This window comes from Delphinapterus leucas, chromosome 4 (genome assembly GCF_059928025.1).
Source record: "Delphinapterus leucas isolate spDelLeu-1000000601 "Yukka" chromosome 4, BTC_Dleu_Yukka2, whole genome shotgun sequence".
Lineage (NCBI taxonomy): Eukaryota > Metazoa > Chordata > Mammalia > Artiodactyla > Monodontidae > Delphinapterus > Delphinapterus leucas.
Genome location: NC_143132.1, coordinates 93,935,791 through 93,959,681, shown reverse-complemented (window position 1 = coordinate 93,959,681; position 23,891 = coordinate 93,935,791). Strand labels below are relative to the sequence as shown.

The 23,891-nt window shown below is 41.5% G+C and overlaps 1 protein-coding gene across 10 annotated transcripts in view; it reads right to left on the bottom strand.

Annotated features, from left to right (window-relative positions):
* NCEH1 (neutral cholesterol ester hydrolase 1) overlaps window positions 1-23,891 on the bottom strand; it is a 101,185-nt gene that overhangs the window by 45,529 nt on the left and 31,765 nt on the right. For 9 of the 10 annotated variants that reach the window (XR_016393073.1, XR_016393076.1, XR_016393077.1 and 6 more), the window contains exons 2-3: window positions 11,321-11,549; window positions 9,271-9,340 (exon numbers count right to left, since the gene is read on the bottom strand). Coding sequence is in view for 1 of the 10 variants with exons in the window: in XM_022572058.3 (XP_022427766.1) it covers window positions 9,271-9,340; window positions 11,321-11,549 (299 nt within the window). In the remaining 9 variants the exon portion in view is untranslated. Of the gene's footprint in view, window positions 1-9,270; window positions 9,341-11,320; window positions 11,550-11,789 lie in introns of those variants that run through there. The other variant, XR_016393081.1, reaches the window with a different exon arrangement.

Below are 23,891 nucleotides of genomic sequence, written 5' to 3'. Positions count from 1 at the left end.
TCCTCTGAACACAACTCCCTGTTCCTGTTCCCAATGCATTGGTCCTTCTCTCCATCCCCTATGCCCTTCCCCCAGCAATTTCTCATCAAATGTTGCCATTCTTTAAGTCTCATCTCAAATGCCACTTCCTCCATGAAATCTTCTAACAGCCCAGCCAAAAGTAACTCTCCTTTCTTTAAGCCCTCAAAGTCTCTCTTACAATAGGTCATAACAGACATGTCAACTTCCTCTAGGAGTAGACGGAAAGTCACACAGCTATGTACTAGATTTCGATGTATACCCACCTGAAATAAGCAGCACCATTTCTACAACCTATTACTTTATTATCTACTTTGTTAGTGACCAGGGAGATGGAGCAATGCTCAGAAAGATTGACAAATTCTTCCTTAAGTCAAAGGCAGATACACAAGCCCAGAGTTGAAGGAAAATGTGAGCTGCTTCCAAGACTATGGATGTGGAAGCCCTGAATAATACTAGTGTTCTAAGAGTGCTGTAAAGTGCATTCTCCCTTAAAATAACCTAGCCTGGAAACACTGAGACAGTCTTCTGCAGCGGGCAAGGACACTGAGTTCTCTTCACGTAGTGCCAGTTAGGTGAAAGGTACATGTGATATTCCGGAATGAAATTATACTCCTATTTGATTCAGGAGTGAGATAAAATCACATTCCATTTTGGCCTTCTTTTGTTTTTCTTTTCCTTTTTCACTGTCTCCCAAGAAGAGCTCAGTAGATTCACCTTCAGAACATAAAAAGGTTAACATTCTCCTCAGTCTTAAAGAACCCATATCAGTAGGAGTTATCTGAAACAAATCAACAATTACAGTCATATTGTGTTATTTGAGAGGGACAACTCCAGGGGAAGAATCTATTTATTCCTCTAATAGGTAGAAGCTTCCTTTCCATTAAAAGAATATATAATAAAATTACATAAAAGTGGAAAGACTGTGAATGGATAATTGTTTCTCTTTCCATTTGTGCAATGAGGTTTGTGCATAAAGATTGAGGAAGGGTCTTCCTTTCTGTTTCTACTCTCAAAATTGGCTCTCGAAATAGCTTTGACTACCAGTCATTCAGCAAGGCAGAGCCCAGCTTAACAAAGGCTTGGCTGAATGGATAATAAGTACATTCAAAAGAACTGACAGATGTCAGGATGTGTCACCAAAATCCTAGGACTGATTGAACCTAGAATTGTGATCCGTGTAAATGATATGATGCTGACGCTGTTTACGAGTTAAGACTTCCTGAGACGTCTCTATGGACACGGCAGGGAGCTCCCCAGGCCTCCCCTCCCCAATTCAGATATAAACCTCGCCTTTAACCTCATGGGGGAATAGAGAGCCAAACATTCCCTCAGGTGGCTACAGAATCCCAAGCAGGCTTGGGTCCATGTCCGTCGGACCTCCTTTCTCTGTGTGATTTCAGAAGCTAAACAGAGCTCTGGGCTCAGGTGTGGGTGGAACTAGGCTTCCCAACCTCGCTGCAGTGTGCAGCACAGGCTTTCTGTACAGCTCCAAGCCCCCCTCCCCCCAAATTCTAAAAGACCTAAACCACAAGAGAGAAACCAGTAGATTTTTTTTTAATGTTAGTAGAAAACAGAGCCAAGAAGACATTAGCTTAATATGTCTAAAAAGGAGATTCATTAGTTAACGATAGTGAAGGAACTAAAACAACCTACTTCTTAAAAGAAGCCTCAATATTACCTTTCTGTAGCATTAATAAATTATTTGTAACACTGGCCTTTGGGTTTGCTAATAAGGTAGCCTGGACTGAGTAAAAGGAAAGTTTTGGACAAATTTTCCCTTTCTTGGAGAGGAACCCTGAGGAATTCAGTCTGCCCATCTCCCAGGGCTGCCCAGGTTGGGGTGAGGCATGAGGATTTCTGTGTGCTGGTCTGGGAAGAAGAGAAGGAAAAGGAGCAGAGGGAGAGTCACAGCTAGGTCACCGTGGCTCGTGTCTTCCAGAGTATCTTGTTTGAACAACTATTTATCGAGATGTGTGTTGTATTGTGCCTTTAGAAGCTCTGTGATTTTGTCAGCTTGTACTCCTCTAATTTTATGGATGAGCAGGACAGAGTCATAAAAGTCCCATTGCTTATAACTCTGTTAGCAGCAGACTAAGATACGTGGTCCAGCTTCTATTCTGTCTATGTGAGCAACGTTCTTCTTTACAGCTCTGTCAAGTTTTAAGTTCTCTGTGCATAGTGCCACCTGATATTTGGTGGATGGGAATAGGTCTCCACTGACACAAAATAGAGAGTTTTAGTGTCATACAGACTTAGTTAAAAGCAAAACACAACTTGAAACCGTTTTTGACAACCAAAAAAAGCAATGTAAATGCCTTGTAGAATTTAATAATATCTGACATGCCTACTTTGTTATTATCTCACATTTTATCTTTTTGTAATTGAAGTATAATTGCCATACAATATTATATTAGTTTCAGGGGCACAACATAGTGCCATGATCTATGGCACTATGTTACATTATGACATGATTGCCACAATAAGTCGTTACCATTTGTCACCATACATAGTTAATACAATATTACTGACTATACTCCCCATGCTGTACATTAGCATTTTATCTTTAAAAAAAAAGAAATTAGGGGGCTTCCCTGCTGGCGCAGTGGTTAAGAATTCGCCTGCCAATGCAGGGGACATGGGTTCAAGCCCTGCTTCAGGAAGATCCCACATGCCACGGAGCAACTAAGCCTGTGCGCCAGAGCTACTGAGCCTGTGCTCTAGAGCCCGCGAGCCACAACTACTGAGCCCATGTGACACAACTACTGAAGCCTGCGCACCTAGAGCCTGTGCTCCAAAACAAGAGAAGCCACCGCAATAAGAAGCCCGAGCACCGCAACGAAGAACAGCCCCTGCTCGCCTCAACTAGAGAAAGCCCACGCGCAGCAACGAAGACCCAACACAGCCAAAATTAAATAAATAAAATAAATAAATTTAAAAAAAAAGAAATTAGGGACTTCCCTGGTGGTCCAGTGGTAAAGAATCAGCCTTCCAATGCAGGGGACATGGGTTCGATCCCTGGTCGGGGAACTAAGATCCCACATGCTGCGGGGCAACTAAGCCTGCACGCCACAACTACTTTGCCCACACACCTCAACTAGAGAGGCCACGGGCGGCAAACTACAGAGCCCACACGTTCTGGAGCCCACATGCCACAACTAGAGAAGAGAAAACCTGTGCGCCACAACGAAGAGCCCTCACGCCGCAACAAAAGATCCTGCATGCCTCAACGAAGACCTGGCATGCTGCAACTAAGACCCGGCACAGCCAAAAAAATAAAAATAAATTAATTAATTTTAAAAAAAAGAAGAAAGAAATTAAATCTTTCTTTTTCCTGATGTCTTATGGTTCTAGTATTGTGTTTTATTATATAAACTACAGGTAAAAAGGTACCATATTATAGTTAAACTGCAATGAGGTTTATGAAAATAAACTTATGAATATAAACTTCCTTCCCAGATTATGTAAATGAGGATACATCCATGTATCTTGGGTATGATAAGATGAACTCTTCCATTTATTTCATAAATACTTACTGTGCAATTATGTGTAAAAATAGCATAGTGTTGTAGAAGCTACTAAATAGAAGTCATGGCCTATTTTTATACCTTGAGATCTTTGTCTACCTCAGTTGTTGGATCTGTTCCCAGAATCTTGAGCCAATAGCAGTGATGTAAACTCAGAAATTCCAGCTCCTAGTGTTGCTTCATGTGAAGTGATTCCATCACCAGGGCTGCCCCCAACCCCTGCCTACCAGCTTCCTCAGATTATATCTAACCTTCCACAAGGCCACTCCCTACATGAAGTAAAGCCATGACACCACTACCCACTCCTGTTGGCCTCAAGGATAAGGAGAAGCTGTCTGCAGACAACCTCCCTGCTAGGAGAAGGAATTCCAAGAGAACCAAGAGTCCACCATCCTTGTGAAGGCTCTCAGGATTATCCACCCTTATTTCTTATTTTCCTTAGTCATTGCCAGAAGCATAGGTCCCCTCATCTGTCTTCTCTCATATTTCATTCCCTTAATGCTCTCTGCCTCCTCCCATCCTCCCAAGCCCTCTCATTACACCACTTTGGACTTCCATGACCAATTCATTCTGTCTAACTAGGTTCTGCTCATCCCTAGGAGCTCGATTCAAACCCTTCAAACTAGGTAAGATCTTACCTACTCGATGCCTCCATTGCTACTTCACATCACTTATCACATTTAATATTACTTGTTCAAGGTTTGATTTCTCATCTAGATTGTAAACTCCATGAGGACAGAAATTATGCCTCTCTTACTCACACTGTTATGCCACCAGAATTTAACACAGTAGCTGGCACATAACAGGAATTCAATAGGCGTTTATGGAATAAAAGAAAGAGGTGAGCAGTGAGAAGAGGTCCCAAGTTAGACCTCTGAACATACTTTCCAAGAGAAACATCACGGTCATATGATGTTGGCTATACCTCAACTAGAACATAGGTTATGTGGCTCTTTGTGGGCTGGCTCGCCTGGATGGATCCTAATCACCTTAGCTCATTATTTCTGCAAAGAAAAGTACTGTGAGTTCCAAACACGTTGATAAATAAATTAGTTAAGTTGGACCTTTCTGTCCTATGACCTTTCTGTCCTATGGGCTAGAGCAATAACCCTTCAGTCTTGTCTAGTGATTTAGAATATCAGAAGCCCTTTTATCTCAAATGTCCAAACTGATTCTCATAACAACTCCCTGAAATCATTAACCTAACTCAAAGTGTATCTACTTATTAGCATACATGTTTAAGCCATATACTGGGTGCGGTAGGCCCAAAGAAAAGAGGACATGATTCTTGTTCCCAGTAGCTCACGTTGACATACACAGGAAAGATTCCTAACCCCATTTTGCACGTGAGGTTAAGTGACTTGCCTGAGATTACACAGCCTTGAGTAATAGTAATTGCCCACTGCTGTGATGCTTATCTGCTGATAAACCGGATGCTACATTGAACAGATTTGGCGCAGTGGAAAGTGAAGATGAAAGCATGGCCCCTCTATATTTTAGTTCTTTTTTAAAAAAAAATCTTCTTAAAAACACCCTATCCAGTGGAGCAGTGGTTAAGAATCTGCCTGCCAATGCAGGGGACACAGGTTCAAGCCCTGGTCCGGGAAGATCCCACATGCTGCAGAGCAACTAAGCCCATGCACCACAACTACTGAGCCTACGCTCTAGAGCCCATGAGCCACAACTACTGAAGCCCGTGCGCCTAGAGCCCGTGCTCTGCAACAAGAGAAGCCACCACAATGAAAAGCCCACGTGCCACAACGAAGACCCAATGCAGCCAAAAATAAATAAATAGAATAAATAAATTTATTAAAAAAAAACACCCTATCCATCCTTCTTTGTTTTATGATAAGCACAGACTTAAAAGAACACCTGTTTCACTGGAGACAGATGCTAACAGGTGGAGAAGGGCATGTAGGAAGAGCTTAGGCATATTGCCAGTTGCTTACATTAGCCCTGGAGGATAAGGCTTGTGTGGAGAATCCTTATGGTACCAAGTAAAACAAGTCCACCTTCTCTCCTTTCCTCAGGCCTTTGAGGAGCTGGAGCTACACAGGAAACCACTGAAGAGGCCCTGAGACCAGCTCACCAGCACCAAGCTGCAGGGCCTTGCTCCATAATGGAGTTCAGCTGCTTAAACAGCCCTGCCTTCCTCTGGCCAGCTACCCAGGCCAGATGATACAATCGTTTACTTGAAGGTTCCTGCATTATAAAACTGTATCAAGGGCCCTTGAGTGATCTGGGAGGCCCAGCTGAGGATCCAGGGAGGCCGGGGAGCTGTCCAGAGTTGTCCAGTGCCACATTTGCAGAGGAGGAAGCCACAGCATCACTCTGATTCTAAGGCTCCCATTCACAGGGTCAGAGCTGCCTAAATGACTTAGGAGACCAACCCTTCCAAGGAACTGGAGAAGCAAGGATTCTCTTAGGTCTGCGATCTGGAGTAGGGGCAAGAAGGAGATGAGTTATGAATGGGAGTGCAGCTGGCAGAGAGAGGCAGAGGGAAGGGGAGAGCTACATAAGCTCAGGGCATGCAAAGTGGCTGATGTTGCCATAACCCTGTCACTCAGCATCATCAGCTTCCTTCAATATTAGTTTAGGGCTTCCCTGGTGGCGCAGTGGTTGAGAGTCCGCCTGCCGATGCAGGGACACGGGTTCGTGCCCCGGTCCGGGAGGATCCCACATGCCGCGGAGCGGCTGGGCCCGTGAGCCATGGCCGCTGAGCCTGCGCGTCCGGAGCCTGTGCTCCGCAACGGGAGAGGCCACAACAGTGAGAGGCCCGAGTACCGCAAAAAAAATTAAAAAAATATATATATATTAGTTTGATACTGGGTCAAAGAAGCATAGAAGCCTGGGGAGTGATTCCACCTGGCTCAATTCCCCACTCCACATATGTGACTAAGTAGCTATGTGACCTCTTGCAGGCTACTTAACTTTTTGGACCTCAATTTCCTCATCTATGAGGAAAATATCAAAACACTTACTTTGGATGACTTATACGAAAGTTAAGCAAGACTCTTCATTCATTCATTCCATAAATATGTATTAAATGCTCTTTTGGTGTTCTGTGGCTAATTTTCAACGTGTGTGTGATGGGGGAGGTGCCCCACACCTCCAACAAGCAATGCTCTGGACACCAGCTGGGTGTCCTACAGTTCAACTCAATTCTGACAATATCTACCTGGAGATAGCAGCGGATTCCACAGATTAAGGGTTCAGTCCTGCAAAACTGTAGGATCACCCCCAACCTCAGACACCAGACGCAAACCCAGGTTGTCACCTATGCTTTTCCCCAAGCTATAGATTGGAGGTTCCAACAATCCCCTCCAACTCAGGATGCCAATGGTTGTTACTGTACTTCTGACCACCTGGCTATAAATCAGAGGTTCCCAAAACCTCCTCCTCTGGTTCAATTAATTTGCTAGAGTGGCTCAAAGAACTCAGAGAAATATTTTACTTACTAGATTACTGATTTATTATAAAAAGAATACAACTCAGGAACAGCCAGATGGAAGAGATACGAAAGTCAGTGTAGGTGGGAAGGGGTGCAGAGCTTCCATGCCTTCTGGAGGTGCACTACTCTCCCCAAATCTGCATGTGTTCACCAACTGGAAGCTTTCTGAACTCTGTCCTTTGGGTTTTTATGGAGGCTTCATTACCTAGTTATGATTGATTTAATCATTGGCCAATGGTGATTGATAAAACCTCCAGCCCATCTCTCCTCCCCAGAGGCCAGCAGGGTGGGAAAGTCCCAACCCTCTAATCACATGGTTGGTTCTCCTGGCAACCAGCCCCCATCCTTAGGTGCTTCCAAAAGTCACCTCATTCACATAACAAAAAACACCTTTTTTTTTTGGCAAGGGGGGCAGGGGCGGGATAGTTCCCTGACCAGGGATTGAACCCTTGCCCCCTGCAGTGGAAGGGTGAAGTCTTAACCACTGGACTGCCAGAGAAGTCCCACAAAAGACTCCTTTAACTCTCTGAACACTTAGGAAATTTGAAGGATTTGGGGAGCTGTGAGCCAGGAACTTTGGACGAAGACCAAGTACGCGTGAAAAATACACTTTGGTCATCTGAATGACCAAATATATATTTCCTACAAATCACAATATCATAAATTTCCACTATCTGCCAGGGACGTTTCCAGACACTAATGATCAGCAATGAACAAAACAGACAAAAATCCCTAAAATCTCTGCCTTCATAAAACTTACATTGTCTGTTTATATTCAATACAATAAATACGTAAGAAGTTATATATATGGTCTGTCAGACGTTGATGATAATTTTGGAGAAAAATAAAGCAGAAGAAAAGTGGACTGCAATTTTAGGGGTTTCAAGGAAGGCCTTGGTGAAAGGATGATACTTGAACAGAGATCTGAAGGAGGAGAAACAATGTATACATAGCACCTGCACAATGCCTGCCATGGAATAGGTGCCATGATTTTTGTATTACCATCACCGCAATCATTATAATTATTATTCACTTTCTTCTTAGTGTCCCAGAAAAATAGCTAATATAGAACTGGTAGAAACAACTCAAAACACTGATATTAATATTAATACTAATAGTGATAATAATAGCTACATTAACTAAGATTGGTTGAACACACTATTATTTACAAGGTCTGAATTACAGAACCTAACTCCAGGAGGATAACTTCTCCAACTCTTGGTGTAGGAGAGATTCTCTTAAAATGCTGATTGGTTTTTAGATTTAAAAAGGCAGTAATCATGTACAGTACTGTATGGAGTACAGTAGTACAGTATCTTTATTTCAAGCCCAGGGTGTCCGGAAGCAAGTGTAAAAGCAGCGGTGAAGTAGCTGGTACACTGCTAAGAAGCACCAAGTGATAACGATTGTGTTTGTTGGACTTACGAACAAATTGGACTTAGGAATGCACTCTCGGAACAGAGCTTGTTCGTTCTGAGACTTGCTGTAGGGGACTTAACTGTATTTCCACTTAATTTTAAATGAGTGGATCTGATGGAATAGTAGGAATTATCTGGTATGTCCAAACTTCCTTTGCTTTCTCAGCACTTGTGAAGGTAAAGTGAGAGAATTAACACAGAAAACAGTCACACTATACAGGAATTTTTTTAACTTCAACATTAGTTGAAATTTATAGTGGTAATTTTTAGAATATGCTTTTACTTGGCTAAGAAAAAACCTGATGGAAAAAAATCCCTTCTCTTTTATGCTTTTATCATAGTTTATTTCCACATAACAGCATAACAAAATAATCTTTCCCTTTAGGGTTTTTCTCCTGAAATTCTATGAGCACTGTCTGACCTTGCAGTTCACAAGGTTAATGATTCAACTATAACTTATTAAACTTAGTTAGCTATGCTTTAATTCCTCTTGAAAGGCATTGCATGGCTTTCTTACACTTCAATAGTCTAATAATACAGAGCTATACTAAAGTAAAAAAAAAAGGCAGTAATCAAACTATATACTATAAATAACTGATTATATATTTCTCTCAATTTCAGCTAATTCCATTTCCAGAAGATTCCAAAACTAAAATAAGAAGATAGTTTGAGGCATTATAAAGCTAGTTCAAGAAATTCTAAGTTACATCAGAAATCATTTTCTGTGACTTTGGGAAAATCACTTCACCTCTCTGGACTTTCATTTTACACTCTAGTACTTGTAAAATAAAATAACTAGATGGTTATCTAGGATTCCTTCTTAAATGTTTTTCTATGACTATTATTAATTACTTACTCAATGGAGACAATGACAGCATTCAATTCCTCAGCCATTGCTTTACACAGTTCATCGTAATACCTGATTTCTGAAAGAGACAAAGGAGCAAACACTCACTATAAAGCAGTTTATTTAATACTGTCCGTTCTTAAATTCTGCTAACTATGGATTGTTTTTAGACTTGGACTTAAGTTATTAATAATAAAAACAATAAAAAGTAAATATGAACATATACCTCATTAACAGAGCTACATGTACCAATGTAAAAAATTAATCTGGTTTCCCATAAAATACAATTACTATAAAATAACAGGAAATCCATATTAGATTACCTTTGAATGTGTTTTTAACTGACTAAAAATTTATTTCATAATGGATGATATGAAGTGCATCAGATTCATTCTGATTTTGTAGTTCTTCAAATGTATGCCTTTCCAGAAATCACAGAAAATAAGCAGTTTCCTCCTTAGAACCAAAAAATTTTTCTCTTTTAACACCATCATTTGCTGTGATTCAGAAAAGTCACCAATCTGAAGAATATGGTATTCTGTTTAAACCAACACAGAACAAATAGAATTTTAGGAAGTCTTAGCATTTCTTAGAAAGAGAATCCACAGGTTTGCAGTGACAGAAGCAATTTTAATATGTAAAAATTTAATCCCTTAGGCTGTTCTTTTAATATATTAATGTTTTTATAATATATTAAGAGCTGGATTGCGTCAACAGAAAGCCAAATACTACCTTATTTATAGGTTTTCCAAGGCAGTCTAAGAACCAGAAGTTCAATAACTACATAAACACCTGCACACCTACCTCCAGCTCTTCCTCTGGCAGAAGTGATCAGCCAAAATTATGTGGAAAAGGCCAGGCTGACTCATAATCCATACCATTCCTGGCACTTATACTTCCTGGCCTCTGATGTATTGATACTATCTCACCTGGCAAGTGTCCAGTGCTACAGATGCAACCTTTTCTAGGGCAGAGACTCTGTCTTACTCAGTTTTGTATCCCCATCACCAAGCACACATTAGGGTGACCAGAGGTCCAGGTTTGCATACAACTCTTTGAGTTTTTGTACTGAAAGTCCTGCACCCTGGGAAACTACTCAGTCCTGGGCAAACCTACATATTCAGTAATCATCTTATGGAAATGTGAACAAATCAATGAATAAAAGAATAAATGATGAATATGGAGTTAAATGAAATGAGATTACTAGAAAAAGTTATACTTTTTGGCCTTTGCTGCATTAAAAAAAAAAAAAAAAAGACAAACTAGAACAAGCTGCCATCGCCTTTAAACTTAGGGGATGCCAAAAGCTCTGGGCTGAAGATGAGAAAGTAGCGCCATAATAATTACAAGCAGAGATAAGGCCCTTATTTCCTCCTTAGTATGCTTTTCACTAGGCTGCTCCCCTTGGCTGCCTGACTTTTTTATTTTTTTTGCCTGACATTTTTAATGTGTGATCTGTTCATGAAAGTTTTCCAATACCAAAGAGAATGTTCTTGAATTTTGCAAGGTCGTTTCCTTTTAACTGTGGCATATGTTTTATATTTTCATCTTTGTTTTCACAAGCAGATGAAATATTGATGAGTTAGCGTGCATTCAGAAATACTTGTTCTATTTCATAGAAAGGTGTCTTCAAAACACAAGTTGGCATAGAGCTACAGATAATTGCCTCATATTCTGGCTCAGGGAAACTTTACCTTGTTTTGGTGCAGAAAGCAACTTCAGTACTTCACAGTAAGTTAGTCTAGGATTTAGGTTACAGGAAATATTTTCAAAACAGTCTGCCTGAATCAACAAACAAACAGGCAAAACCCTTGATGTAGGGTAGCTATATAATCATATAGGGTAGCTATATAATCAATCATCCAAACCAGGACCCTTTCAAGAATGGAAAGGGGGGGCACTATGAATAATTTTGCTGAGACAATAGGGATAACTGGGACTGCCAGGGGAACCAAGTCCAATGGCTCCCTTCTCCTTACCCAGTAAGAAAGTCATTTCAATCACACATCTCTGTGGGCCAGCTACAACCCCAAACAACCTGAACGTGACCAGGACATACTTGCACTTGCCAAGGCCCAGCCTCCTCCGTGAATGTAAACAACGCTGCGTTTCAGCGGCTCTTCTGGCTTTGCAGAGCCTTCAAACACTCTGACTTCCACACCGTCAAAGTCAGTGTCTGTTACTTTCACCTGAGCAGATGACCATGCGCTTTTCTTGCCAAAAGAAATGATGATGAAGTTCAGCACGAGCAGATGATGGCTGAGGCCCAAGTAGTGTATCAGGTTACTCTGCAGGATGAGGGGGGAATGAGGGAGAGCGTGTGTCAGCTAAGTTATCACCTGAGCCACACTCACCAACCTTTCAGTATTCAAATTCTTACAAGCAATTGCCGCTGCCCTTGAGGACTCACTGGCTACTTTTAATACAATAACAAATCATATTTACCTTTCGTTTTCAGAACTTCGAGAGTATTTTCATCTGAAAATATCAGAGTACATCTCCTTTGATCTTCAGATAGTCTCTGAGAGGGAAATGTGTCATCAGTCTCATTTTACCAAGAAGGTTTAGAAATTAGCTGAACTTGCCCATTTCGCTGGATAAATGGCAGTTCTGCGACTCAAACCTAGGAACTGTGAATTCCAGGATTCAGTCCGTTCACCCGACCCCTGCCCACCCTAAATCAGCACATCACAGTTCCAATAACATACTAGGAACGGAGGAAGAATACTTTATTTGAATACAAATAGAAGAGAAGAGAGTTTTATATTTACTATAAGTATTTTTAAAGTGTTTTTAAGCTTATATATTGAAGTGTGTCTGGTTGTTTTGAGAGTAAGAGAAAGGAATGAGTGTGTGAGAGGGAAGGAGCAGAGTCAACTGCAGTCCTGGCAGAACAGCTCAGACACAACCAGGAGCTTTGCAGAAATGTACAAAGAACATGCAGCCTGTTGTCTCTTCCCTTCTGAGCCCTGAGGGCATTGAGCTCTGCATTAAGTGTTCACAGGAAGTTATCTGGTTGGAGAGGAGACCCAGGCCATCCACCCAGCAAAGACCCTGTGGAGTGTATTCCCTCTTTCTACTTCTTATACAAGCTCTTCCTATTGAGTACGCTCATAAAACTGACCTCCCTGCAAGACCTACTGGCCATGTTTCAAAGTCAGAAAATTAGAAGCCACCTGGAAGCCAGTGACTAGTTAAGGTAGAGAGGCCCAGAAGTGTCACAGAGCAATTAGAAACCTTCCCGGTACAGGCGCGTGAACTCAGATACTTGTATCGCCTAGTGGCTCTCAAACCTTGACGGGGAGCAGTTGGAGAGTAACAGTGCCCTTCTGTAGAATATGAAACAGAACGCTGATGATCAGTGAAATATTTAATGCCTTCATAGGATCAAGAAAACAATGTTCCTAATAGAAATGAGAACTGTGTGCAGTCTGCAATACACCATAATACAGCTTCCCAGCATGTACATGGGGCACACTGGTATGCCCTGAAGAGGATACAGATGTGCTGTGACACTGATCCCCTCAGCCCCTGGGCAGCCAAGTTCCTGAGCTGTTTACCCCAGTGTCCCATATAAAATTGTATACATATGCCCTGCTGTGAAGAGTTGGAAAGACTGCATTATAAAACCATTAGCGAGTGTTCATGAAAAACAAGAACAAGAGGCAATTTATATAACCATGAACAGCTTTTCCAATAATTCTATTAATATTCATTTGCTGGAAATATAAGCAACAGGAAAGCAAATGAATATTAAGAAAATAATTCAATTTCTATATGTACAATTGACCGATTTATTGAAAAAGTTAAAACAACTGTTAACGTTCTCGATACAAAACAAACAAATGTGAGTGTGTGCGCGCACCCTAACCACAAGTTTAAGGGTTTAAGGTCTTTGGCAAATTGGGAAAAAGCAATCATCACTTAAGTTTTGTGGTAACACGTCAGTCTAACTTGGGGAATATGGAGATCTGCCAGGGCATGGCCGAGAATGTACTCACTAAGATTTCTAGAGTTCACACAATAAACCCTTGTCAATGAACAGAGAACACGCAAGATCCATTCCATTTCTCACAGGCCAAGTAGCTTGATAGGCATCAAATAATAAACTATGAACAAAGACATGGCAGGCTTGGCTCTGTTACTTTTTGAACTACATTTTTTGTTTTTAGTTAAATGAAGACTTCATTGAATATATAAGACAAATCATATGAGTTTCTTCAACTAAAGGAAAGCTGTAAAACAAGTGAGTTGTCTTTACAAGGCAGATTAGAGAAGAGTATTCATTTTCATAGAATCCACCCCGGGTTTCCTTTATGTGTACTGCATGCCCTGAGTGCATGCAGACTTGCCTCAATCTGCCCATACCTTTCCAGAAGCACCTCTGCTGTATTAGCTTATGAGCACTTGCATTAATAGAATTTCTGAACAACTGTCTGCATTGTTCACAACACTGACAGGGTGGTGTGGGAGCAGAAGTGCTGATTGGAGAAGGGACAGTTTGTTTATGAAGGAGAAAAAGATAAGCAGATGGGTGTAAGAAAGGCTGGATGGGTGGGAAAAGAAGAATCCAGAAAGGTGTTAAAATAAAATTGTGCTAATGTTTGGAATTGTATTGATAAGTTAGAGAATGAAAAATCATTATCCTACAGACAATACTGACTTTGTTTCAAAATTTGAAAATGAAGAGAATCAAGCAGTAATCTGTCATTAGCCAATTTATCGTTACTATTATTAATAATAATAGTTATCACTGCTTGAGTGCCTACAGTATGAGGAGAGGTTGTTGAATTCTGGCTACAATTCTGTTATTTTCCTCCTTGTGAAGAAGAGAGAAGAGAAGTTTAGAGACTAAGTAACCAGTATAGAAGCTGGATTCCTGGAATTATGCGAGGGCTGCAGGACATACAGAATTACCCTAGAGATGCTGGTTGAGAACAGTGTGGGCCCAGGAAGCTGCTCTGAGTCCTATCCAGGATAGGATGACATTCATATGTGTATGTGCTGTCATGTGGCATGATAAAACTGTGAATGGTATCTAACTTTTTTCCCTAATATCTGTTTCCCTTAGCTCCTCTCACTACTCCCCTCCCATCCCTACTGTCCAACAGGTAAAATCAGTAGCCAAGCCTTTATGTAGTTGTTACTTCAGGGAAGGGATATGAGAACAAATAGCAAAGAAACAGAAATGTCTTCCTGCTTTTGATTTTCAAAAGCCTATATCTTTTGGAGAATTAAAAAAGACATTGATTTAGGAGATTACACGATGAATAAGAAGTCTCCTAGAATAGGAAGTGATTCTCCGAGCTAGGTGGTGGAAGAGGGGAGGAGAAATTATTAGAGATCAAATGAAGAATGAACGGATTGATATCTGAGATCCAATGGAAAAAGAACCTTGGGACACAGCAACCCTCAGATATGTCTATGGAATCTGAGAGCAACAGACATGTACCCCATGCCCAGACAGAACCGTGGAAAAAGGCAAGACTCTAGGGAAGAGTGACCGCAAGGTATGTTTAGGAAGGTGGTGCCTCAAAAGGTCTCAGAGAGCCCCCCTCAGGCTCTAGCTTGTGCAGGAGCAGCAGAATGACTCCATGTGTCCAAAAAGGCATAAAAACAGGAAGGCTGCATGAGTGTCTTGCAGATGGGTCTGAGACAACTTCTCCGTTATCCGTGGCCCACTACATGTTCTCAAGGGTCCAACAGGAATAGAAGAGAGCACTAATGGACCTGAAGGGCTCTTATTAATAAGAACAAAGGATATCCCAGGGCAACTTGTAGAAGCCAAACACCATGGACCAGGTGGAACATGAATGTGGGCTAAGGATGAGTACCCACATGGCTTCCCCCATGCATTATGCATCAACATCACATGAGACACTTCAAAACCTAAAAGAAAACAGTGATGGAGGAATACCTAAATTCACTGGAATTAAGTTCTACCTAAAGAATGAAGGCTCAAAATATAGATCAAGTTATATTTCTTGCATCCTTGAGTTTGTGAAATGAGATTCAGATCCACCCAAGGAACATTCTCTAGTTAACAAAGTTTCCTGAAACCTATTTAGAAGTAGCTGGAAAACTCCAGTAGCACAAAGAAGCAAGCCAAGTGTTAAGAATTTCACAGGTTGTGAACTGACCCAGTCTTGGCTAGATGTAGTACTCCAGGGCAGTACTAGAGGTCTTAAAACTTGCCCCATAACCATTTCAGGCTCTAGAAGGGAATTCTGCCTGAGGAGGTGGAAGGGATGAAGGGTACTCATTACACCTCAGTAGAACCAGATACAGCAAAATAGGTGGCCACTGGCTCCCTACCCAGGTCTGATGACCAAAGGTCAGAAGACAAACAAAAATCAAAGGCAGCCAAGCAGAATCTATACTCTGCTTATTAAAATATGTTCGTTGTTAGTTTATGAATGGGGTTGTTCTCTGCTAATTCATTCACCATACAAATTAGAAAATCTATTCAACGGGCAGGGAAACTTAAGGGGGAGAAAAAGACCATCTTCTGGAGCTCAGGGAAACAGAGGAGAGCCAAGACTTGTAAATGGATAGCTGATGTTAGTTAAGCAATACAAGCTTAGTAAGAGAAGCCTAGATAAAGGGTTGCACAAGCCCAGAGAAGGAAGGAATTACTTGTGTCTGTTCGTTCTGGGATGAAATCCGATACGGCATCTATTCTGAATTGTGCCTTAATAGAAGACGAAGTGCGAGTAGCAAGGAAAAGGATAGGAATCCAAGATGCCAAAGTGTTGGGCAAGTGTTATAATTCAAATGCCTATGGGAAGAAAAGCTAAGTAAGGCAAGTGTAGGCAGGGGGAGCCGGCAATAAAAGGCTCAGTCTAGGAGGCAGGTAGGAAGCCAAAGTCAGTAGCACAGACTGCAGACTGAATACCTGGTTAAAAGCCCAGCTCCCCCGCTTTCCAGCAGTGGGGTCTTGGGCACGTTCCTCACCCTCTCTGTGCCTCAATTTCTCATCTGTAAAACAGAAATGACATACTAACTGGTTCAAAATACTGTTGTGAAACTTAAAAAAGTAAAAACCCCTAGAACAGTGCCTGGCACATACCAAGCCTTCTATGAGTTGGTTATCGTTACTGTCACACCTCTGATCTGGAAGATCACTGCATGAAGAAATGTGAGCCCAGGGACAGATAGCTCAATGTTTGCAGGGAAGTTGAGACTATCATTTTCTCCCATTGTGTACATTTGTTACTAGGACCCCAATGATCACCAAGTTCTGAAATTACTACAGGTGAAAAAGATGTCAAATAGTTATTTCTAAAAAGTTCATCTGTGTGCTCATGTCAAAGTGGGAGGGAGAGGTGGGGAAAAGCCATAGTACTCTGATATTCCATACACATCAATAACTTAGCATGTGATCAAATTTCAACATGAACCAACCACATTAAATAATTAGAGCATCTATTATAACTCACTACCTGCTTCGTTTCTCACATTCAAAGTTTTGTATTCCATGCCAGTGGTTTCCCAACTTTTCCAGTGATGGCCATTTCATTCTGTCAAGCAGCTTTTAAATTCTCCCCTCCAGATTCTGCTCTATTCCTGCCTATTACAGGAAAACAATTTCATAGAACACTTACCTGTATGAAAATTTATGGTCACATTTTTTTAAACACTGTAAAGTTTGAGTATACTTTAAAATGCAGATTTATTTTTTTTCTATTGGTGCACAAATTATATGACCTTCACTTAAGACCACTGTACAGATCACCTGTGATTCACTAATGCAGCACTTTTGTTCTACAAACAACCTCAATGTTTGCGCCAAGGAACTATCAAAAGTCAAGTAACTATAATTCAACAAGTGTTAATTAGGCACCTACTGTATGTAAAGATTCTGCTACATGTTACAAGGATACAAGGATGGGTAACAGATGGACTGAGAACTTAAGTAGCTAAGAATTTAAATCTTGCCTGACTCCCGCAAATTTCCATCTGTCCTTAAGTTTTCACAGTTCTCTGAACTTTCTCTAAGACTTTAACTTTTAAGGGAAATCCTCTGGTTTGAAAGCATTGATTCAGATTAAATTATTTTTAAGTTGCAGACCAAACAAAACTTGCCTGCAGGCCAAATCTGGACTAAGGGGCGCAAGCTGCAACTTCTGATGTAGAGGATGATCCAGTCTTACTGCAGGTGCAGCTGGAAAGGTGGTGGCAAATGAAATGCTCTCAGTTGTTAATGGTTAAACAACAAAGATTTTGGACATTCTTTTTAACTTTTTATTTTATATTGGAGTATAGTTGATTAACAATGTTGTGTTAGTTTCAGATGTACAACAAAGTGATTCAGTTATACATATAAATGTATTTATTCTTTTTCAAATTCTTTTCTCAGTTAGGTTGTTACGGAATACTGAGCAGAATTCCCTGTGCTATACAGTGGACACTCTTTAATGAGACTATACTTTGGGAAAAATTATACAGCTGAGGTGTACACAGTAGATTGGTGGGAGAAGACACTAGAGGGCAACAGCTATAATAGTTTGGCAATTGTCCACAGGAGAGAAATGAAGGTCTGCCCCAGGAGAATATAGAGGAGGGAATATATTCAAGAGAGATCACTGAGACGGAGTTGATAGGCCTTGGTAACTGCTCACAGAGTAGTATATGGGATCAGGTAGGCAGGCTGGTAGGACACAGAGAAAGGATTGAAAGATCCTGGAGGGTCCTCACTTGGAGTATGAGAAACAGAGAACACAGGCAGAACAGTCAGGGAAAGTAAGAAAAGTTCCATTTTAAAATTATTCCATTTAAAGCCAATGGGACATCTAGGCAGATAGGTCCAAAAGACAGATAGCAAATGCAGGGTCAGAGATTCAAGGAGGTCAGGCCTGGAGGAAGAGCTCAGAGGTAACTGTTAACAACTCAGACAGTAGTAAGACTCAGGAGATTTAGTGAAGAGACAGAACACAGTGACAAAGAAATAGACCAGGGAGGAAAACATTCTTTGACAGGCTGAAAAGAAGAATCTAGAGGGAGAAATCCAGAGATTGGCAAGAGGAAAACTGAGAGTGAATCAGAAAGTAAAAGTCAAATTTGGAAGAATTTTTTAAAAAGACTGATTATTTGGCAATTTGAGGGAGCTATGGACTAAAAAAATGGCCATTAACATAATTAGGAAGTCATCACTACTAGCCAGGAGAAGTTTTAGGCACATTGCGGAGGCATAATCTAATTATTTCAACAGCCTCGTCATTGCTAGCTCTGCATTCCGACTACTGCTCCCTTAAAGATTTAATGGCTGTACCAACCTTTTGGCTTTGTCAAGATCTTCTCATGCCTCCCATTCCAACCTGCAGAGAATTCCTGTGTTCACGGTTGCTCAAGCCAAGTGGTAAAAGTGTCAGTCCAGGCTAAGTGATACTCAAGAATTACAGCACCATATCAGTCTTCCTCACTCATGTGCAAAACTGGTCTAATTTCCAAGCTTTGTGTTAGGCAAATCTAGAAAACTGGTTAGGAGCAAAGACTAGGAAGCTTGACTGCCTAGGTTTGAATCTTATTTCTACTACATACTGGTTGTATGTCTTAGTTAATGTTTCTATGCCTTAATTTCCTCATCTATAAAATGGGAATAAAAAATAAAATGGGAATAATAGTACTTAACTCACAGAGTTTTTCTGAAGATTAAATGAGTTAACATGTAGAAAGCACTTAGAACAGTGCCTGCCACATAGCAAACACTACGTAACTATTAATTATGATGATTACCAACTCACAATTAATATTGTGAAAGTGTTACTTAGTTTTTATCCCACAGAACAAACTTGACAATATTTAGGTCTAACTTGCTGTTAATTAAGACTAACTAGAGTATTTAGAGAATGTTTGCTTAATTTATTAAAATTTACAAATTAAATGTTTAGAACAACTTGACTTGCTTTTGGCCATCAGTAACTTTTATGTGAACTTGTAATTTATGGTTAACTTGTAAGATCCCAGCATATCTTCTAATGAATTTGAGATATTATAAAATTCTCCAAAAACTCTAAGTGATTTTTTTCGTTCTCTTTGTAATAAATATGTATCATATAGAACTTGTAGAAGGAGAAACACTGTTAGCGTCAGAACTTTAAAGAAATTGCAAGTGACCTAGAAAGAAAAATTAGATCTATAGGCTCATTTCAGAGATGGGAGGGGTAAGAGGGGGTGTGTAAAGGGTTGACCAAGAAGCTACTGGAATGGCCATCCTTCAGAGAAAGAGACCCAGAGGCAAGATTGAGTGCCCAGCCCAGGGAAAAAAGAAAAAAAAGGCATAACTATCCTACAAATGTGAAAGACACGAAGTTGTGACACAGATAAATTCTTACATGGGCTGATTCCAATCCAACCTCACTTTTGGAGGTCGAATAGAGCTAATCACACATTTCTTCTAATGTTACACAATTCAGCCAGCTGGCCAATGCTCCACCTCTGAGAGAATTGATAAGAGATTGAATGGATTCCTCACCACTGGAGGAAAGCTGCCTGGGAAGCTGGAAAGGTAATGCAAGGTAACAGAATCAGGTCCTAGCCCTGCCTCTTACCAACTTTGTGGTTTATGCAAAGTTATTATGTCATTCCGAGCCTCAGGTTTTTCCCGTGTGTTAACAAAATCAAACCTCATCCCCTTTCATTTGGTTATTGTGCGAATGTAATTAAAACATCTGGCACATAGCAGGCATTGGTGTATCTTATTTTACTCCTTTAAGCCATAGGAGTAAGCTGGAAGAGGTTCTCAAAGCTGGAAGCATATTAGAATCACCTGGAAACTTTTAAAAATTACCAATGCCTGAGTCCCATTCCACACCTATTATATAATGATGTCTGGGAATGTGACCTAAGGCATAGGTATTGTTTTCAGCTCTCTAGGTAAATTCCTAGAGGAATTCCTTGCATACCTAGCAAAGTTAAGAATCACTATGTAAATCAACAAATTCATTCAACCAACATTTAAGTACCTATTTGGTCATGACTGTTCTACGTATTGGGGGTATAAGGATGAACAAAGCACAATGGCCTATTTTTGAGGAACATATAAACGTGGGAACATCCTAGACATAATAGATGATTATGATATGATGTAGAAACTTAAAAAGTAGAGATATGTACCTTAAAGTACAAAGGTATGTATCAGTATAACCAGCTTAGGAGAGGACAGAGTCGGCCCCATCTGGTTGCCTGGAGATAGTAGCAGCTGACTGAAATGAGTTTAATGAGTGACCAGTAGGCTGGTGAAGGAGAGGAGGGTGGGGAAAGGCACACAGATGTCTGTGGTTGTGGGACATGTGGGCTACACTTCAGTCTTCTGCCAGTCAATCTTACTTTGCTTTGCAAGTGTTCAGCATCACCCTCCTCCAGTAAGGATAAGAAGGCATCAAAGTCCTCTTTCCTAGTCCCACCCAGATTACAAGGATAAAAACATCCCTTTATTTGCTGGGGGCTGGATCTCTAACTCAACTCTGATGAAAGGATGGGGCTCTGCTGGCAGGCTTTAGGCCACATGGTAACTTGCACCAAAGAGGGAAAGTCAATTTGCTCAGGGAAAGGAGGAATCCTAAAGTTGAATAAAATAAAAATGAAACCTTAGGGAACACCATCCTTTAGAGGGATAGCAGGCAGGAGAGAAGAATCGATCATTAAAAGATCCCTCCTCCGCCCCCAAAAGAGAAGGAAGTAATTATTATCATGGCAAGAAAAAACAAAGATTGGAGAAGTTCAGCAGGGCAGAGAGTTTCAAGAAAGGGCAAGCTGTTAAGTGCCAGCAGAGGGACATCCCTGGTGGTACAGTGGTTAAGAATCCGCCTGCCAATGCAGGGGACAAAGGTTCAAGCCCTGGTCCAGGAAGATCCCACATGCCGCAGAGCAACTAAGCCCGTGCACCACAACTACTGAGCCTGAACTCTAGAGCCTGCTGATCGCAACTACTGAGCCTGCGTGCTGCAACTACTGAAGCCCGTGCACCTAGAGGCCATGCTCTGTAACAAGAGAAGCCCCCTCAATGAGAAGCCCACGCACCAAAACAAAGAGTAGCCCACCCCGCTCGCTGCAACTAGAGAAAGCCCGTGCACAGCAACGAAGACCCAATGCAGCCAAAATAAATAAATTAATAAATTTATTTTCTTTTAAAATGCCATGGGCTTCCCTGGTGGCACAGTGGTTGGGAGTCTGCCTGCCGATGCAGGGGACACGGGTTCGTGCCGCGGTCCGGGAGGACCCCACATGCCGTCAAGCAGCTGGGCCCGTGAGCCATGGCCGCTGAGCCTGCGCGTCCGGAGCCTGTGCTCCGCAACGGGAGAGGCCACAACAGTGAGAGGCCAGCGTACCGCAAAAAAAAAAAAAAAAAGCCAGCAGAGAGGAAAAGTAGGTCAATGGTGTTGGCAATGGGGTCATGGGATCTTGGTGAACCCAACAAGTACAGTTTAGTCAGAGATGTGGACCTGGAAGCCAGATTGTAACGGGTTGCAAAGTACATAGGAGTGAAGAAATAGATACGGTGAATATAGGCAGTACTTTCACTGTAGAGATAAAGAAGGCAATAGGACAACAGCCTGAGGAAAACAGTAAAGAAAAACCTTTTTTTTTTTCCCCCAAGATGAGAGACACTTAAGCACACTTCTAGGGAAAGAGCCTGTGAACAAGGAGAAACAAAGGTTACAGAGGAGAAAAGAAATGATGTGTGAATTACGATCCTGGAGGATGAAGGGGAGATAGGATATAGAAAACAGAAGGAAGGGTTAGACTTGGGGGAAGCTGTAAGAGAGGAGTGTATAGGAAGCAGGGAGGAAAGCAGAGAAGATCTGCCTCTAAATACAACTTGATTTCTGTTGAGTCAGTTCTGCCTTTACCCTAGAGAAGACAGTGACTTTTCAAAGACTACCCTCTTTGAAGGCAACCCATTACAATCTGGCTTTCAGCCCCATATCTCTGATGAAACTGGACTTATTAGGTTCACCAATGACACCGTGACCCCCACTGCCAACACCAATGACCTACTTGGCGAGCATTTAATAACTTGCTCTTTCTTTTTTTTTTTTTTTTTTTGCGGTACGTGGACCTCTCACTGTTGTGGCCTCTCCCATTGCGGAGCACAGGCTCTGGACGCGCAGGCTCAGTGGCCATGGCTCACGGGCCCAGCCGCTCCGCGGCATGCAGGATCCTCCCGGACTGGGGCACGAACCCGCGTCCCCTGCATCGGCAGGCGGACTCTCAACCATTGCGCCACCAGGGAAGCCCAACTTGCTCTTTCTTGAAGCTCTCTTCCTCCTGAACTTCTGTAGTCTCTTGCCATGCTAGTAATTAATTCCTCCTTTTTTTCTTTTGGGTTTTTAATTGATTGTTTCTTCCTTTCCTGTCCCTTGGCCCTGTAAATGATGGTTTTCCCCAAGGTTCCATTTTTTATTTTATTCAGCTACATAATTCCTGCTTTCCCTGAGCAGACCAATGTGCCACCATGCCATAATGCGTGGCAAATAGGAAGTGCTTACTAGCAGCCTGATAAATTAAATGGCTATGAGCTCTATCCATAGGCTGATGACTTCCACATCTCCCATCCATGATCTGTCTTTCTTAAGCTCTGGGTTCACTTTTCCAACCATCTCCAGGATTATAGCCTATATGCTCTTCAAAATGAACATGTTCTCACTTGCTTCTCCACTCCTGACTCAGCAACTCACTCCATTAAATTCTCAATTAACGAACTGACCGTAAATCTAGCTTCCAAGCTAGAAATCTTAATATTTTCTTCAGCTCCTTCCTTCTCTCACATGATATCTAATCAATCATCAATTCATGTCAACTCTACCTGCCAACATTTTCTGAATCTAGTTCTACCCTAAGACTCTACCCCAACTCCCATAGCTGCCTTGATTAGATGCTCATTATTTGCCTACTAACTTGAATTCTAGATAGCACTTTCTTTCTCTATAACCTGCTCCATACCGCTGTCAGAGTTCTTATCCTAAAAGACTGATCACAATACCTGGCTGCTTAAAAACTTTCACTGACTTCCAGTTTCCTACAGAAAAAAAAAATCTGAACTTGACATTGCAGTCTGGTCCCTCTCGACATTCCAGCTCCATTTCTCACTACCCCATCCCTTGTGCTTTCTAGTTCTCTAGAGTCAAACGTATCTAGGTATAACTTGCATAACTCAATTTTTTTCAGTACCTGCTATTCTCTTTGGCAATACCCTTCAATTCTGTGCTGGAGCCAGCTCTTGCCATGTCACGAAAACCAACTGTTAAATGTACAAGTCAGCTGACATCAGGTCAGTAGCTTGAAAGCGACCATGGGGGTAGGGTGGGTATTTATATCATGGAAATCAGCAATAGCTCCAAATCAGCGTTTCCCCACGCCGCACCCCCAGAGAGCACTCCACTGCCTCTACTTCATCCTTCCCCATCCCCAACTCATCCAGAGCATGGCATAGCATTTTAGGGTGTGGATGATAAAGGCAGTCAGCCAAGGTTCAATCCTGGCTCTGATACTTGCTAGTTGGGTAGTTCTGGGCAAGTCACAAACTTCTCTATGCCTCAGTTTCTTCATCTGTAAAATTGGGGTGATCATAATACCTATATTTTATAGTGATTTGTAAAGGATACCTGGCATAGAACTTAGTACGTAAG